Source organism: Malaya genurostris, chromosome 2 (assembly GCF_030247185.1).
Source record: "Malaya genurostris strain Urasoe2022 chromosome 2, Malgen_1.1, whole genome shotgun sequence".
NCBI lineage: Eukaryota > Metazoa > Arthropoda > Insecta > Diptera > Culicidae > Malaya > Malaya genurostris.
This window is the reverse complement of record NC_080571.1, coordinates 136105872-136126421: the sequence shown is the minus strand read 5'-3', so window position 1 is coordinate 136126421 and position 20550 is coordinate 136105872. Positions and strand designations below refer to the sequence as shown.

Genomic DNA, 20550 nt, shown 5'->3' with positions numbered 1-20550 from the left:
ACATGGGTCAAATGAGATAGGTTTTTCAATAGTGTACTATTGAAATACTTCAATGCTTTTGCTATACACGTTTAAGTTGAAAAATTTCGATTCTAATGGTAGTTAGATTATATAAATCCTTCCACAGACCACTTAGCTATGATCTTTCAAAATACGAGAAAGGCAAACGCGCCTTATGAATTATCCTCTTTGATACTCGTTTATACCAAACATTTCAGAAAAGTTTAATTTTGAACTATTTGAGATTATGTCACACAACTGAAAATTTTATCATAAAATTGTGATCATATTTCCGATGGCATGTAGCAAAAATTATGTTAATTCGTTAGATACAACAAGAGATATTCACGATCAAAAACTTATCACTCTCTCAGAGGGTAAATTTTGAAAAGGCACCCCATAGTAAAGTAAGTCGTATTCACGACAAAAAATTTTTTTTTAGAAAATCGACGTTTTTTATATTTTTAGTCCCAGAAAGTCGATATATTCGATTTCGGAAAATTTCATGTACAAATCTTCAATTTGAACTGCTCTGCACTGATGAGTCAAAGACGAAACGTAAAAATAATAAAAACGGTTATGTGCCCTAGCACGAAATTTGGCTAACCGCTAAATGACCAAATCTGCATCGGACAGAAATAGTCGAAAATACGTTTCGTTCGGCACGTTAGATAAGACATTGCACTCCGTTGCAAAACAAAAAGTGTTCTGTAAGTAGCAGAAACTTTACGTCTGCTTAGCGGTTCGAATTGACCTGCCGAGTTTAGCACTAAGCAATTTCAGTTTGCACTGCTCTGCACTGACGAGTCAAAGACGAAACGTAATAATAATAAAAACGGGTATGTGCCCTAGCACAAAATTTGGCTATCCCCTAAATGAATATACATAAGTTTTTCTTCGCCGTGGCATCCACAATACATAGTACTTTGAACCTAATACATTTCGAATATCATATTAATATTTTGGTATTTATTTATTCACTTTTATTTAATACTAGCTGAATTACCCGGCCTTGCTCGGAAATGTTTCGTGAAGGGAAGGCCGAAAAAAAATCTCGAAGTTGTCCTGCTTAGTGAAATACTCTGATTGTAGTGAAACATAACTTAGACGGAAACCCGATTGAACAATACTCCGTTCATGTTCAGATTGTGATCAGTGTCCCATCTCAGATCTCACAATAATCATAGTTTTCATGGTATTCTCGTCAAATTGGGTCAGTTTCATATTTGAACCGTTTTGTTAGGGACAGTCGACATTTTCTTAATTTACATGGAAAAAATGCAAGTTGATTGTATGATTTCGTCAATTCAGATCAATGTTGAGAATACTTATTCCCCCTCCCTCTTATCAACATTTTTGTGAACCTCACTTAGTTGCTAGAAATATACAGTACTCGTAAAGAAGTTCCAATTTATCGTAAAACCCGATCAATTTTCCCTTACACTTTCCATGTTCGGAGCACTTACTCCACGCTCTCACCCTCAAAATAACCTATGTAAACAACCGTTCGTAGGCATACGATTTTTAGACGAGGAACGATAAGATAGTGAGTTTTTTAATATTTTTGTAATAACTTTTATAACCAATAAACTTACAGTTTCCCTTGAAAAAGACCATAACCAGTGGTCGAAACGTCGGGCAGTATATAACAGCCGTTCTTATTTAACAGACCGCTAAAGCCGAAACCATAATTAATGCAAAATATTTGTACGGTCGTACTAATCATCTTTCAAATCATCATGGCGAATATACAACCAAGCTTCTTCATGCAAATACAAAGACACTATGGCCTATCCACAACACAGCTTTTAAAACAGTATGCACTGCTTAATACCAAGTTATGTAAAATGATCGTGCGAAAAGAATTCCTTATACAATGTCGCAAAAATGGAATTTTTCCATCCGTAGTCCGTACATTCGACAATTACAAACGTTGATCGAACGATTAAAAAAAGGACTGCTAAACATCGAAATAAAGCATACTTTCTACAATTATGGTTGTTTGTTGATTTTTTTCGGTGAGAATTGAAACACTGTTCTTAACGTTTTTTGTTCAGCATAACGTTTCGGCCTACTACTCTTCAGCCATCGTCGGACGCCTACAACATATATTTTTCGTCATTAAGTACATACATTTTACAATTCAAATACAAATTTACATCAAATAACAGTCACAAGAAAAGCAAACAATCGACTTACATTCAACAAAACTTTTACAATATTCAATCACTCCATTCTATCATTCGTTCACTCACTGCCGACGGCTGGGTTATCGTATGCTTCTGACCGCCTATCATCCTTACTATTCCAATACTGTCGGAACTTAGCCACCAGACCATTGTACGTAGTGCAGAAAGTTCCACACTCTCTCTGGAGATTGACTGTTCTCTCCTCGCCGAGTATTTTTATGTGAAACATTTCTGCTGTAACTCTGCTCTCCTGGTTCTCGATTCGTTCCAGTATTCGGGTGTTGGCAAAGTCGAAGATGTGTCCTTCTTGTTGTGTGTGTTGAGATAACCCAGTTCTTGCATCTTTTTTCCTCGTATCGTTCTTGTGTTCCGCTACTCTTGTCTCTAGTTTTCTTCCCGTTTATCCGATGTAAACTTTGCCATCGTCTGTTCCGCATGGGATTGTGTACACCACGTTCGTCTGTTTCCCTGGTGGGATTGGATCTTTTAACTTAGTGAAAATTTGATTCTTAATTTTATCCCTCGGTTTAAAAGCAAGTTTTGTGCTGTACTTTTTTAAAATTCTTTCCAATTTTTCACTAAGTCCAGGGATGTACGGAACTGCAACATACGACTGCGCTAGATCTTTTTCTTTTTCCTCCTGCAGGCTGTTGTAGTGTTTGTGGACACATTCCTTCAGTATTTTGCAAACAAACCATTTAGGGTAATGGTTTATTTGTAAAATTTCCTTGACTGTTCTTATGGCTGATGGACGGTTCTTACAGTCGGATAGTTTGATTGCTCGATCTATTAGTGCAATCGCAGTGTTGCATTTGTGCGAATAAGGACTTTCGGACTCAAAATCCAGATATCTTCCATCAGATTGTTTGGGTAACCATATTCGTTCGATGTGATCGTTGTTTCGGAACAACATCATATCGAGGAATTTGAGTTTTCCATCTTCTTCATTTTCAAAAGTAAGCTGAAGTTTACTATGGAAACTATTAAACGACTCTACGATGTCTACGATGGAAATTTTACAAATAAACCATTACCCTAAATGGTTTGTTTGCAAAATACTGAAGGAACGTGTCCACAAACACTACAACAGCCTGCAGGAGGAAAAAGAAAAAGATCTAGCGCAGTCGTATGTTGCAGTTCCGTACATCCCTGGACTTAGTGAAAAATTGGAAAGAATTTTAAAAAAGTACAGCACAAAACTTGCTTTTAAACCGAGGGATAAAATTAAGAATCAAATTTTCACTAAGTTAAAAGATCCAATCCCACCAGGGAAACAGACGAACGTGGTGTACACAATCCCATGCGGAACAGACGATGGCAAAGTTTACATCGGACAAACGGGAAGAAAACTAGAGACAAGAGTAGCGGAACACAAGAACGATACGAGGAAAAAAGATGCAAGAACTGGGTTATCTCAACACACAAAACAAGAAGGACACATCTTCGACTTTGCCAACACCCGAATACTGGAACGAATCGAGAACCAGGAGAGCAGAGTTACAGCAGAAATGTTTCACATAAAAATACTCGGCGAGGAGAGAACAGTCAATCTCCAGAGAGAGTGTGGAACTTTCTGCACTACGTAAAATGGTCTGGTGGCTAAGTTCCGACAGTATTGGAATAGTAAGGATGATAGGCGGTCAGAAGCATACGATAACCCAGCCGTCGGCAGTGAGTGAACGAAGGATAGAATGGAGTGATTGAATATTGTAAAAGTTTTGTTGAATGTAAGTCGATTGTTTGCTTTTCTTGTGACTGTTATTTGATGTAAATTTGTATTTGAATTGTAAAATGTATGTACTATGTATGACGATGGCTGAAGAGTAGTAGGCCGAAACGTTATGCTGAACAAAAAACGTTAAGAACAGTGTTTCAATTCTCACCGAAAAAAATCAACAAACAACCATAATTGAACAAAGTTGCGGTGACCAGAACAAAAAAAGAAAAAGCATACTTTCTACAAGATCAAGGATTACAAACAGAACCAACAACGCATAAAACAGTTAGTAACCAGTCAAACTGAAGAACAACTCATAAAAAGTTTCGATCAAACATAAGCACTGTCGTACAACAGACTAATGCGTGCACAGAAACAAACCACCAATGCAAAGCTTACAAAACTGCTAACAAAGTCAATCGAGCAACAATATGTCATACCAACACTGAATAAAAGGTCAATACTAAATGCAACCCCTATCAACGTACCACACGATGTCGAGGTCTTGCTCAGTCTAGGACCAAAATTTGATTTGCCTACACAAAACATAAAACCATGCCAACTGTATCACCTGTTGGCATATATCGAATCCATACTGACCACACACCAAGATAAACAGGTTCAAGATAAAAATCGCTGTGCCATAGTAAACCAAATACAAAACTACATAACTCGCAATAATAAATGCCAGTACAAAACACCACTGCTAAAGTTCTGTGAGAATGCCACCAAAAGTTTAAAAACGTTCATACATGAACACAAAAATATATACGTTGTGGAGTCAGACAAGGGCAAACGGATGGTAATTATGCAGGCAGACGAATATGACAGAAAAATGTTACAACTGTTAAACAGCTCCACTTACAAAGTACTATCCAAGGATCCAACTGCCGTCTACCAAACCAAAAACAATTCGTTTGTCACACGACTGTTAAATCTAAAACTAATAGATAAAAAAATTGCCAAACATCTACATAGTTCTTCGGCAATGTGCCCATCAATCTATGGACAACCCAAAGCACACAAACCAGATTTACCACTCCGTCCCGTAGTACCCAACACAACGGCACCTACGTACAATTTGTCAAAAATGTTAGCGAACATTCTCAAACAAAGCATACACAGCAAATACACCATCACCGATAGCTTCGATTTTGTTGAGTACATTAACAATATCATCCTCCCACCGGATTACGTATTGGTATCTTTCGATGTTATATCACTTTTTACTAACATACCTAAGGATCTAGTAATACATGACATTATTGTGCAATGGGACCAAATAAGCAAACACACCAATATCAACCTTGATTTATTTCTGGAGATCGTCGAGTTCTGTATCAACAGCAGTTACTTCCGTTTTCGCGATAAATACTATCAACAGACCTTCGGCACAGCAATGGGCAGCCCTTTATCACCCATTCTAGCTGAGTTGGTTATAGAAAATTTGATAAACACAGTTAAAAAGGATCTAACGTTCAACATACCTATACTCAAAAAGTATGTGGATGATTTCATACTCGCATTACCAAAATCAGAAGTACAAAATACACTACAAAAGTTCAACAGCTATAATCCCCACATACAGTTCACATTAGAGGAGGAAAGTGATAACAAACTACCGTTCTTAGACACCTTGGTAATCCGTCAAAACAACCAAACCATATCAACAAAACGGTATTCAAAGCCGATATCATCCGGACGACTACTAAACTACCATTCGTTCCACCCGATGCTGATGAAAATGAACGTAGCAACAAATTTTATTGAACGAGTTACCAAACTTGATACAACTCAGACAATGGACCAACAAAAGCACACCATTTTTCAATACCTCCGTCAAAACAACTATCCCGCATCACTCATAAACCGTTTGATAAATAAAATTCGCAAAAAATCATCATCAACCACTACACCAAAAAACAATAGTAAAATCATCAGTTCATTAAATGAAAACCTTCCTGCTAACCCCGATATAACCACTGTTCCAGCACTGATCAACGAAATACCATATATAGATCCATACCACATATCAATCATCTCACAACAGCAATATCAACATATTTGAAAAAAGACTATCCGTTCATCAAACTCGCACCGGAAACCATCCATACAACAAATAAATATTTACCACCGATCAAAGATCCAGTTCCTACACTCCAACAGGCGCGTGTCATCTACAGCATTCCGTGCAACACATGCGATAAATGTTACATAGGAATGACTTCAAATCAACTAAAAGTGCGGCTCAGTGGACATAAATCAAATATAACCAAATACTTAAAACTAATGTCAGACAGACCTGGAGACATAGATAGCGAAATAGCAAAATTAAAAGAAAAAACCGCACTGGTAGATCATGTCATACGGTACCAACATAATTTTGATTTAAATCAGACTAAAATCATAGATCGTAGTTTCAAATCCACTTCTTTACCCATACTAGAAATGTGTCATATTGTAAACACTCCTAACACTATCAATCCCCGCACAGACATAGACGGTTTAAGTACTACATACGCAGGCGTACTCCACACAGTTAAAACTACCCACTCTAAGATCTCTAGATCAAAAGCACAACAGAATGATAAATTATCATCTCACCATTCTCGCTCAAGCTCAGTCACGCAAATAAGTTCTCTGAATTCAGCACCATCTCATCATTTACCCACCATCTGAAAAGTGACGAAAGAAGCTTTGTTATTATGTAAACAACCGTTCGTGGGCATACGATTTTTAGACGAGGAACGATAAGATAGTGAGTTGTTTAATATTTTTGTAATAACTTTTATAACCAATAAACTTACAGTTTCCCTTGAAAAAGACCATAACCAGTGGTCGAAACGTCGGGCAGTATATAACAGCCTTTCTTATTGAACAGACCGCTAAAGCCGAAACCAAAATTAATGCATAACTTTATAATCTATTTTGAATTAGCTTCCTTTTTGTTAGTGAACTTCCTACAGATCTTCTTCATGATTACACTGAGTAGTGTAGAAAGTATCTGTGCTTTTCAAAAAAGTAGCAATTCTTACCTTTGGTACATGTACCAAGTACATGTACTTGGTGGCGATTCGTTTAGTTGTTTCGTAGTTATGATGAGACTTGAATACACTCGCGTTCATTGGCAGACAGACACTACTGTAGACAAAAAAGAGAAGGACTTGTTTGGGAAATTATTTTGGGATCCAAAAAATGGAGTAATTCGAATTTTGTATAAAGCACTTTTTTGTCGTGAATACGACTTACTTTACTATGGGATGCCTTTTCAAAATTAGCCATATGGAAGAATGGGCAGAACTTAATCGTGAATATCTCGTCTTGTATTAATGGTAGCAACATAATTCTTTCACCATTTCATCAAAAATATGATCAGGAATTTGGGATAATATTTTGAACAGTGTGAGATAACCACAAACAACTCAAAAATTAAGTTTTCTCAAAATTTCAAAATAATGCGGAAAACTCTTTACTTTCGCTTGAGTTTTTCGCGCAAGGACGACGATTTTGAGGTAGTCAGGCACATATCTTCAACTGAATGCGTATAAAAGGGGAACCGTGGTGAGAATCGATCATTTCTTTTCGTGCGTTCGATGGGAGCAGACGTCGTGGGAGTTAAACCATCAACCAGCAGCGACGGAGAGAGCGCCTTTTGCGTGGTTAAAACCTCAAACGCTCAGGTAGCAAACCATTACCCTAAATGGTTTGTTTGCAAAATACTGAAGGAACGTGTCCACAAACACTACAACAGCCTGCAGGAGGAAAAAGAAAAAGATCTAGCGCAGTCGTATGTTGCAGTTCCGTACATCCCTGGACTTAGTGAAAAATTGGAAAGAATTTTAAAAAAGTACAGCACAAAACTTGCTTTTAAACCGAGGGATAAAATTAAGAATCAAATTTTCACTAAGTTAAAAGATCCAATCCCACCAGGGAAACAGACGAACGTGGTGTACACAATCCCATGCGAAACAGACGATGGCAAAGTTTACATCGGACAAACGGGAAGAAAACTAGAGACAAGAGTAGCGGAACACAAGAACGATACGAGGAAAAAAGATGCAAGAACTGGGTTATCTCAACACACAAAACAAGAAGGACACATCTTCGACTTTGCCAACACCCGAATACTGGAACGAATCGAGAACCAGGAGAGCAGAGTTACAGCAGAAATGTTTCACATAAAAATACTCGGCGAGGAGAGAACAGTCAATCTCCAGAGAGAGTGTGGAACTTTCTGCACTACGTAAAATGGTCTGGTGGCTAAGTTCCGACAGTATTGGAATAGTAAGGATGATAGGCGGTCAGAAGCATACGATAACCCAGCCGTCGGCAGTGAGTGAACGAAGGATAGAATGGAGTGATTGAATATTGTAAAAGTTTTGTTGAATGTAAGTCGATTGTTTGCTTTTCTTGTGACTGTTATTTGATGTAAATTTGTATTTGAATTGTAAAATGTATGTACTATGTATGACGATGGCTGAAGAGTAGTAGGCCGAAACGTTATGCTGAACAAAAAACGTTAAGAACAGTGTTTCAATTCTCACCGAAAAAAATCAACAAACAACCATAATTGAACAAAGTTGCGGTGACCAGAACAAAAAAAGAAAAAGCATACTTTCTACAAGATCAAGGATTACAAACAGAACCAACAACGCATAAAACAGTTAGTAACCAGTCAAACTGAAGAACAACTCATAAAAAGTTTCGATCAAACATAAGCACTGTCGTACAACAGACTAATGCGTGCACAGAAACAAACCACCAATGCAAAGCTTACAAAACTGCTAACAAAGTCAATCGAGCAACAATATGTCATACCAACACTGAATAAAAGGTCAATACTAAATGCAACCCCTATCAACGTACCACACGATGTCGAGGTCTTGCTCAGTCTAGGACCAAAATTTGATTTGCCTACACAAAACATAAAACCATGCCAACTGTATCACCTGTTGGCATATATCGAATCCATACTGACCACACACCAAGATAAACAGGTTCAAGATAAAAATCGCTGTGCCATAGTAAACCAAATACAAAACTACATAACTCGCAATAATAAATGCCAGTACAAAACACCACTGCTAAAGTTCTGTGAGAATGCCACCAAAAGTTTAAAAACGTTCATACATGAACACAAAAATATATACGTTGTGGAGTCAGACAAGGGCAAACGGATGGTAATTATGCAGGCAGACGAATATGACAGAAAAATGTTACAACTGTTAAACAGCTCCACTTACAAAGTACTATCCAAGGATCCAACTGCCGTCTACCAAACCAAAAACAATTCGTTTGTCACACGACTGTTAAATCTAAAACTAATAGATAAAAAAATTGCCAAACATCTACATAGTTCTTCGGCAATGTGCCCATCAATCTATGGACAACCCAAAGCACACAAACCAGATTTACCACTCCGTCCCGTAGTACCCAACACAACGGCACCTACGTACAATTTGTCAAAAATGTTAGCGAACATTCTCAAACAAAGCATACACAGCAAATACACCATCACCGATAGCTTCGATTTTGTTGAGTACATTAACAATATCATCCTCCCACCGGATTACGTATTGGTATCTTTCGATGTTATATCACTTTTTACTAACATACCTAAGGATCTAGTAATACATGACATTATTGTGCAATGGGACCAAATAAGCAAACACACCAATATCAACCTTGATTTATTTCTGGAGATCGTCGAGTTCTGTATCAACAGCAGTTACTTCCGTTTTCGCGATAAATACTATCAACAGACCTTCGGCACAGCAATGGGCAGCCCTTTATCACCCATTCTAGCTGAGTTGGTTATAGAAAATTTGATAAACACAGTTAAAAAGGATCTAACGTTCAACATACCTATACTCAAGAAGTATGTGGATGATTTCATACTCGCATTACCTAAATCAGAAGTACAAAATACACTACAAAAGTTCAACAGCTATAATCCCCACATACAGTTCACATTAGAGGAGGAAAGTGATAACAAACTACCGTTCTTAGACACCTTGGTAATCCGTCAAAACAACCAAACCATATCAACAAAACGGTATTCAAAGCCGATATCATCCGGACGACTACTAAACTACCATTCGTTCCACCCGATGCTGATGAAAATGAACGTAGCAACAAATTTTATTGAACGAGTTACCAAACTTGATACAACTCAGACAATGGACCAACAAAAGCACACCATTTTTCAATACCTCCGTCAAAACAACTATCCCGCATCACTCATAAACCGTTTGATAAATAAAATTCGCAAAAAATCATCATCAACCACTACACCAAAAAACAATAGTAAAATCATCAGTTCATTAAATGAAAACCTTCCTGCTAACCCCGATATAACCACTGTTCCAGCACTGATCAACGAAATACCATATATAGATCCATACCACATATCAATCATCTCACAACAGCAATATCAACATATTTGAAAAAAGACTATCCGTTCATCAAACTCGCACCGGAAACCATCCATACAACAAATAAATATTTACCACCGATCAAAGATCCAGTTCCTACACTCCAACAGGCGCGTGTCATCTACAGCATTCCGTGCAACACATGCGATAAATGTTACATAGGAATGACTTCAAATCAACTAAAAGTGCGGCTCAGTGGACATAAATCAAATATAACCAAATACTTAAAACTAATGTCAGACAGACCTGGAGACATAGATAGCGAAATAGCAAAATTAAAAGAAAAAACCGCACTGGTAGATCATGTCATACATAATTTTGATTTAAATCAGACTAAAATCATAGATCGTAGTTTCAAATCCACTTCTTTACCCATACTAGAAATGTGTCATATTGTAAACACTCCTAACACTATCAATCCCCGCACAGACATAGACGGTTTAAGTACTACATACGCAGGCGTACTCCACACAGTTAAAACTACCCACTCTAAGATCTCTAGATCAAAAGCACAACAGAATGATAAATTATCATCTCACCATTCTCGCTCAAGCTCAGTCACGCAAATAAGTTCTCTGAATTCAGCACCATCTCATCATTTACCCACCATCTGAAAAGTGACGAAAGAAGCTTTGTTATTATGTAAACAACCGTTCGTGGGCATACGATTTTTAGACGAGGAACGATAAGATAGTGAGTTGTTTAATATTTTTGTAATAACTTTTATAACCAATAAACTTACAGTTTCCCTTGAAAAAGACCATAACCAGTGGTCGAAACGTCGGGCAGTATATAACAGCCTTTCTTATTGAACAGACCGCTAAAGCCGAAACCAAAATTAATGCATAACTTTATAATCTATTTTGAATTAGCTTCCTTTTTGTTAGTGAACTTCCTACAGATCTTCTTCATGATTACACTGAGTAGTGTAGAAAGTATCTGTGCTTTTCAAAAAAGTAGCAATTCTTACCTTTGGTACATGTACCAAGTACATGTACTTGGTGGCGATTCGTTTAGTTGTTTCGTAGTTATGATGAGACTTGAATACACTCGCGTTCATTGGCAGACAGACACTACTGTAGACAAAAAAGAGAAGGACTTGTTTGGGAAATTATTTTGGGATCCAAAAAATGGAGTAATTCGAATTTTGTATAAAGCACTTTTTTGTCGTGAATACGACTTACTTTACTATGGGATGCCTTTTCAAAATTAGCCATATGGAAGAATGGGCAGAACTTAATCGTGAATATCTCGACTTGTATTAATGGTAGCAACATAATTCTTTCACCATTTCATCAAAAATATGATCAGGAATTTGGGATAATATTTTGAACAGTGTGAGATAACCACAAACAACTCAAAAATTAAGTTTTCTCAAAATTTCAAAATAATGCGGAAAACTCTTTACTTTCGCTTGAGTTTTTCGCGCAAGGACGACGATTTTGAGGTAGTCAGGCACATATCTTCAACTGAATGCGTATAAAAGGGGAACCGTGGTGAGAATCGATCATTTCTTTTCGTGCGTTCGATGGGAGCAGACGTCGTGGGAGTTAAACCATCAACCAGCAGCGACGGAGAGAGCGCCTTTTGCGTGGTTAAAACCTCAAACGCTCAGGTAGCAACTTTCATTCGCTTGCAACTCTCATTCGCTTGCTGGCCTTCAAGGCGAGCAGACAGCCATCGCGAGAGTTAAACCATCAACCAGCAGCGAAGGAGAGAGCGCCTTCTGCGTGGTTAAAATCTCAAACGCTCAGGTAGCAACTCTCATTCGCTTGCTGGCCTTCAAGGCGAGCAGACTGCCATCGCGAGAGTTAAACCATCAACCAGCAGCGACGGAGAGAGCGCCTTTTGCGTGGTTAAAGCCTCAAACGCTCAGGTAGCAACTTTCATTCGCTTGCAACTCTCATTCGCTTGCTGGCCTTCAAGGCGAGCAGACTGCCATCGCGAGAGTTAAACCAACAACCAGCAGCGAAGGAGAGAGCGCCTTCTGCGTGGTTAAAATCTCAAAGGGTCAGGTAGCAACTCTCATTCGCTTGCTGGCCTTCAAGGCGAGCAGACTGCCATCGCGGGAGTTAAACCATCAGCGACGGAGAGAGCACCTGCCATCATTTGGTTTTCGGTAGTCGTAACGAGAAGTTCAATTTTCAGATTTTAGTTCCGCAATATAGGTTTAGAATTCAGAGCCTGCGTGCTGAAACTGAATTCTGGAACTGGATTCTGGAACTGTATTCCGGAACTAATTTGAGTTTCGAAATCGCAATTCTAGAATTGAAACTGGATTCTGAGTCTGTTATTGGTTCTAAATTTAGTTCTTGAACTCAGGATCCAGTTCTTTATTCCAGACTTCTTCTATTCGGTTCTTTTTAGAACCATAATAATACTCCTAAAGAATTATGCGGAAATTTACTTTACTGTACTCTATAAAACCCATTGTGGTAGTCATGGCGAAAAATCGTCTTCATGTTCTAGAGCTTAGTTCTGGAATATGGGTTTAGAATTCAGAGTCTGCGTGCTGAACTAACTCAAATCGTCACCATTTTTTTATTTATTTATTTATTTATTTATTTGGGAGCAGGGAAAAGCCCACTGGAGCTGAAATTTACAATCTCTCTCTCCAGTAGGCATAAAACCTCCTCATCTTTTTATATCAACAGATTACAAAGATCCAACAGATATACTGCTTAATACTAAGAGCTTAAAGTAAAATTACTCCCGGCGAGGGTCAAGAGTGACTGGTCGGTGACGTTGAGGGCCGCATCCTGCTGTCCGTGAGGGTCCGCGAGAAAACCCCCAAATCACATACACTCGGCGGGTGTCCGGCATGCTGGACATCAAAGAGAGTGGCCCTCGGAGAGCGGCAATGCAGGAAAAAAGGAGAGAAAAAGAGAGAAGTGAATATTGTAGTAAATGGAATTACGAAGGGGTTCGAAGGGGTGAAAGGGCGTTTCGAAAGAAGTAGAAAGCGGCAAAAGATCAAGTTAATTGTCTCAAAAGATGGTGAAAAGATGAAGAGAGGGGGAATCAAAAAGTATTAGTAACATCATAAAGATCTAGTTAGTTCCGAAGAAGATGGTGGACATCCAGGGAATCGAGAGAGTCGAGCGGATGTTAGAAACAAACCTAATGGTGAATATTATTCTTGGTTGCATAATCGATAGAGAATGGAAGCAGACTTACTAAGGGAACACTAAACTAAACTTAACCCTAAAGCTAAATCTAGAATTTAAGTATTGGAGTTGGAAGGACTGTTTGAGATTGTGTTTAAAAAAAATTGTTTTATGGTATTGCGAGACAGGGTAAAATCAAATACATGAGAACATCGATTGAATAGGCGACACATACTGGAGAAAGGTTCATTATAGCCATAATTAGTGCGAGCGGTTTGAATTCTCAGGAATTGATGAGATCGAAGATTTCGAGAATGAATATTTAAATTTAGTTTGCCTAACAATTCGGGGCAATCAATTTGAGATTGCAACAGATCTGACACGAATATTGCCCTGGAGAGATCTCGGCGAACAGATAACAGGTGTAAATCGATCAGTTTACAGCGTTCCTGATAGCTTGGGAGATTGCTGGGATCTCTCCAAGGAAGACTACGAAGAGCAAAGCGAATAAATTTACGCTGAATAGCTTCGATGCGATTGATGTCCAGTTGATAATAGGGAGCCCAGACGACAGAAGCGTATTCTAGGATAGAACGAACCAGTGCGCAATATAGTGCTTTTAAGCAATATATGCCTTTAAAGTTCTTTGTGACTCGAAAAATAAAACCAAGTGTCTTGGAAGCCTTAGAGATAATATACTCGACGTGATGTTTGAAACTAAGTTTAGAGTCCAAAAGGACTCCCAGGTCCTTTACAGTCGATTCTCGCTTGAGGATAGTTCCGGAAATAGTATAGTTAAATACTACGGTTGTGCGTTTGCGAGTAAAAGAGATCACGGAACATTTAGATGGGTTTAATACCATTCTATTGAGGTCGCACCAGTTGGAGAAAATATCCAACTGTTTTTGTAGGAATCTGGCATCTTCGTGATCTTTAATAAGATGGAACAATTTAAAATCGTCGGCGAAAGATAATTTCAAGCATTGCATCGAATGGTTCAAATCGTTCAGATAAAGTAAGAATAAGAAGGGTCCAAGATGACTGCCTTGAGGTACACCCGAGTTAGCTCGAAAAGGTTCAGCTGTACAGTCTCCGATTTTAGTTATCATACTACGACCAATCAGGTACGAATGCAACCAATTCAAAAATGATCCATTGAATCCAAGTCTGTCAAGTTTAGCAATAGCTATTTGGTGATTAATTTTATCAAAAGCAGCGGAGAAGTCTGTATATATGGCGTCAACCTGCTGTCGCGCCTGTAGTGACTGAATTACGTAGGATGTATAACATACCAGGTTTGTAGATGTGGATCGTTTTGGCATAAAACCGTGTTGAGTTGAAGATATGTAGCTAGAGCAGTTGTGGGTTATGAAGTCCAAAACGATTATTTCAAAAAGCTTAGATACAGCACATAATGCAGCAATTCCGCGGTAATTTGATATATTGCTTTTATCACCTTTTTTAAATACAGGAAAGATGAACGATTCCTTCCATGAATTAGGAAAAATTCCTGAACGCAAGGAAATATTGAATAATATCATCAAAGGAACCTGTAGACTTTCCGAACAATTATAAAGAACTATACTGCTTATTTCATAGTATTTAAGTGCGTTTCAGAATGTTTAATGTAACTAATCTGTGATTTAGTCTAGGCGCATCGTTTAAATTACTAGTAATGAAAGAGGGGAAAGTTGCACAATTCAAACAATCGATGAACTACCAATTCGAATTCGGAAGCATAAATAAAGTGTGTCATATTCGTATTCACGACATCCAGTTATGTCTCTGACATTACACACCCGTACTTTTTTATTATGTATATTTGAGTACAGAAAAGTGGTCAGTTCTAAAAATTGGAAAAAAGGCGGCATTTCCGCGAAAGTGCTGCATTTTTGATGGCCGGAAACATAAGTCAAGTAAATCTTGACCAATCGATTCAAAAGTTTTACAGAATATTCTGGATAGTTATCTCCACAGAGGTACGTAGGGGTTTTTGAATTGTGAATATTTTTTTTATGAACAATTTTGTGATGAAAAAATGTTGTTTTATTTTCAAAGGGCTGATATTTTACAGAAAATAATTAATTAAAAAACCACAGCACTTTCGCGGAAATTCCGCCGAGCCGCCTTTTTTCAATTTTTAAAACTGATCATTTTTTTGTACTTATATATACATATTAAAAAGTGCTTTATACAAAATTCGGATTACTCCATTTTTTAGATCCCAAAATAATTCCCCAAAAAAGTCCTTCTCTGTTTTGTCTACAGTAGTGTAACCTCTTAACAAAAATATGCAAAAAATCATAAAATTTGATAAGAATCGATAATTTTTGAGATCATGCAAAAATTTTCCATACCTTAGATATGATATATTCATATGGGGGTGGTTATACCAAGTGCATTTAAAAAGGGGGATGTAACGACATAACTCCGAAACTACTATTCCTGATCATTAGGACATTTTCAAGGGGGAAAGTGTGTAGCAAGTGTCCTAACCATGGAGGAGAGGGTCAATAACGAAATTAATATTATTTGAAGAGAATCGGCACTTACTAAACCCTCTCCCCACAGAATATCTTCATAATCGTATCTTAGTTGTGCAAAAAGTGTCTACGGTCTTCAATTAGTGCCCATTCTCGTCAAATTAGATAATTTTTGTTATGACATGAGGCATGAGCCTTGCGGGAGACCCATGTAGCTAATTCTGAATGTTGCCAAATCACCATGTGAAAAATACATGCATTTCTCTGACAAAAGGTTGTGCAAATAATTATTTATAATCGGTGGAAGTCAATGTTGATGGAGCTTGTCTGAAAGAACATAAATGGAAACTGAATCAAATGCTCCTTTAATATCTAGAAATACAGACGCCATTTGTTGTTTTTGAGCGAAGGCAGTTTGGATGTCAGACGAAAGTAATGCAAGGCAATCATTCGTCCCATTATTTCTACGAAAGCCAAACTGAGTATCTGATAACAAACCGTTCGTCTCGACCCAAGTGTCGAGACGTCGAAGAATAATTTTTTCGAACAATTTTCTGATGCAGGACAACATTGCAATGGGTCTATATGAGTTGTGATTGAAAGCTGGTTTCCCCGGCTTTTGAATGGCGATAACTTTCACTTGCCTCCAGTCAGGTGGAACAATATTTTGCTCAAAAAACTTGTTCAACAATTCCAACAAACGTCTTTTTGCAAGGTCGAGCAGATTTTTCACCAAGTTGAATTTAATTCTGTCGAGCCCCGGAGCGTTATTGTTACAAGTCGTGAGTGCTATGGAAAATTCCATCATTGAAAAGGGGCTTTTAATGGAACCATTATTTGGAGAAGACTCCCATATAATGCTCTGGTTAAACCTTCCTCGCAAAATCAAATATCCATCGGTTCGAGTATTCCTCACTCTCATTTCCTACGTTACGATTCCTCATTCGTCTGGTTGTGTTCCGAAGAGTACTCATCGAGGTTTCTCATTACAAACCTTCGACAAAATGTCTCCAATAGCTACATTTCTTGGCCCGAAGTATGCTCTTGTACATGGTTTCTAAAATTAAGAATTTTTCAAAATTCTGAGGAGTTCCTCCTCCTCATTTTAAAAACGTCTTGAAAGCATTTTGTTTCGCGTGTTCAGGATCTGAGTACTCTGTCCCATCAAGGGTTTGGAGGACTTTTGTTAGACGATAGACCAAGAAATCGTTTGGTTTGTGCTTGTTGTGCGAGGAAGTCATATTCTTCAAGTGGAGGGAGCTCTTCCATTGAATTCAAAATACTAGAGATACTGATTTGATATTTAATCCAGTCGATATTTTTTGTCAAATCGTAAGGAATACTAACTGAAGTAGCAATGCAATTGCTACTGCTAATTGAGATGATGATTGGTAAATGATCACTACCGTATAAATCAGGAAATACTTTCCAGCTGCAATCTAGTCGAATTGAAGTCGAGCAAAGAGATAAATCTAATGCACTTGGACGTGCAGGAGGTCTTGGGATCCGTGTCATGCTACCCATATTTAATACCGTCATGCTAAAATTGTCGCTAATATTATATATTAAAGATGATCAGCTATCATTGTAAACGGAACTCCACATAATTCCGTGCGAATTGAAATCTCCTAAAATCAAACGTGGAGCAGGAAGGGCTTCGACAATTTCATTAGGCTGTCGCTGTCCAACTTGAGCTCTTGGGGGAATTTATACCGAAGCAATGCAAATGTCCTTTCCTTTAATGTTTATTTTACAAGCAACAACTTCTATACTAGAAGTCGAAGGATTGTTTAATCTACAAAAGGAACAACATTTCTTAATTCCTAAAAGCACTCCGCCATACGGAGAGTCTCTAACGAGACGAATAATGTTAAAGTCATTAAAATTTAAGGTTATGTTTGATGTAAGCCATGTTTCACGCATAGCAAATACATCACATTTTTGACTATGCAACAAAACTTTAAATGACCAAGTTTTGGCATAATGCTTCGACAATTCCACTGCAGGATAGTGATTGAATCATTTGCGGCGGATAATGAATTATCCATCAAATGATACAAAACCTGAGAGAACTGCCCATTGAGCTGATAACTGTTTCAAAAACTATAAGGATTAACCCCATGGGGTTGTTCGAGCCATTGATGTGGAACAAGGCAACCGAAATTTCAAATGATCTACAATCAAATAGTTTAATCAATCTTCACACTTTTGAGCCCGCAATTGCACGAGAGTCTGCTTAGATTGATCTTGATTAAGAACTGATACCGAACATCGTTTGTCTTGATTTGTATTTGTTTATAGCCGACGAAATTACACCAATATCCCAAATGTATGCAATCATATCTTTGTACATACTTGCGATACGGATTTCGATATTTAATCTTCTCTTCGCCAAGCTTGTGGTCAAGTTTTGTATGCAAGCATATATTTTTTCAGCGTTTAGTTTCTGTACTATTCTGCTATTTCGGTTGAAGCGATAAACTTTTTCTCATTATCAATGGCGTTCATCTTATATAAATTACAAATTAATCTTAAGCACTCAAAATATATCCAGGGGTAGTCAATTTTTCATGATCAAACGACATAACATGGAAATCCGAGCTTGCATGACACAAGATCAGAGCATACCAATTATAGCTTCTAATCGTTTTATGGCATGTTTTTGTCTTGCTGTCTAGCAACAGCCTACCTCTAGTATGCTACGAGTAGGACTGAAACGTTAGCTATAATTGCGCTTCTATTTATAGATTCGCGTGCTTCCAACAGCTTCGCTTTTGCATCGATTGACCAATCAGAGCGATGCTCTCTCTTTGATACATCGCTTACTCCTTCAAAACCGTTGTCTATGGCAAGGAAATCCAGTATGCCGGAGATTTTTGCAGACAAAATAGGACACTGCTCGCTACTAATCAAAATTTCATTCATATATAATTGAAAATACGTGGCTTGATACATTCAAATCGAAACTTAGAAATATTTCCAATCAAATGATGAAATAATATTAATAATTGTTACAAAACAGACTGAGCTGTAAGTGTTCGAAACCTGACCACATTTCTACGTATATTTTTCCTTGAGTTTCTGATTTGCACCTCTATATAGAAAATATAGATGTGTTCCACATCAATGCCGTTATGATGGTCTTTAGAGGTTCAGAAATATTGAATGCTGCGAAAATCCATTCTACAATTTTCGAAAACTTCAGCAATCCTGATGTTTGCTGTGAAACGGAGCCCACTGGAATATTGTCTTTTCTTGTGCTAGTTCCTGGATTGGTTTGTGAATTTGACAAACCAGGAGGCACAGTTTTTGGTTTTAAATTTGCCTTTTTAGATTTAACACGGGGATCTTTTTTTGAAGGTGTAATTTTAGGTGTTTTTTTGGTATTTTGTGGTTTGATAATCTCCTCTTAATAGACCCTTGAGGAGAGCTCTGAAGATGATCGGTACTTTGACGGACACCATGCAGTCTTTTTTCTTTAGTACTCAAATGTTTGCACTAGATCCGCCTGCTTTTATCGGTCGAAGGAACCAACCGAACGTTATGTAAACGACAGCACTCCATTTTTCGAACATCTGGAGCAGCACCAGCTTTGCTATCCTTATCGCAGCCGGACAAAATTCCGAGAGTCGACGCTTTAATGTCAAACATATCCACTTCAAATTCTATTATACTGCTCGTTTCAGATACGAATAATAACAATCGTTCGATCAATCTCATAACCTTCCCCGCTGATGATAATGCCACTGTGATCACAACACCTATGGTACCAGTCGACAGCATCGCTACTCAAAACGTCAATCTTCCGTCGCCGTCATTTCGAACTACAACTAACAACTACTCCAATGACATCGATCCTCCTCCACTTCCAACTTCTATAGAAGTGCAATCAGCACCGTCAACCACCATTGCCGATACAACTTATCTCGCAAATGCTCAAACTAAATATTCAACACCGACTTCTATGACCTCTACCGCTGACACTGTCAATATATATCTAATGCTACCACGAACCAACACTGCTACTACCATTAGTACGAATTCGACAAGCATCTGTAACACAATCTCTCTGCAGTCAATTCCGGTTACATCTGCTGTTTGTTGGTCCGCTGCTTCAAACAACGCTGTAAGTGAATCTCACGGCTACGGACTTACCACAACATGACCATCAATGCTTCATACACTATTGTACCATTAAATAGTGCTAGACAGGTTTCGGTTATTTCCAACATTCCATATGTTGGTCCAACCCAGTTAAAACTGTCCCTACTAATCAGCAGGTAATAACTAATTGTACACCGCGCATGCAATCCATTATCAATAGAACAGCTACAGTCAATACGCAAAATACTACACTCAGAAAAATCCTCACTTCAATGCTACGTGTAAACGTATGTGATTTTTATCCATAGAACTTTTCTTGTAATACTTATGAGAAGTATAGATAGCACAGAATGAACTCATGAACTCTTAGTCCACATTTGTATCACGTAATATCTACGTAACTTTTTTCGTAGATTCTATAGAATACTTTTGTGAAATTTATACATAGATCATTTAAATTGTGCTGTAAATTTATTTCATCTGAACTTACTTTTTACCAGAATTTTACTTAATAGT

At 37.8% G+C, this 20550-nt stretch overlaps 1 protein-coding gene across 1 annotated transcript in view; it reads left to right on the top strand.

Moving 5' to 3' along the window:
* LOC131428851 (uncharacterized) overlaps positions 1 to 20095 on the top strand; it is a 35981-nt gene extending 15886 nt beyond the window's left edge. The window contains exon 4 of the mRNA XM_058592909.1: positions 19617 to 20095. Within this exon, the coding sequence (XP_058448892.1) occupies positions 19617 to 20095 (479 nt within the window). The remainder of the gene's footprint in view (positions 1 to 19616) is intronic.
* The last annotated feature ends 455 nt before the right edge of the window (positions 20096 to 20550 follow it).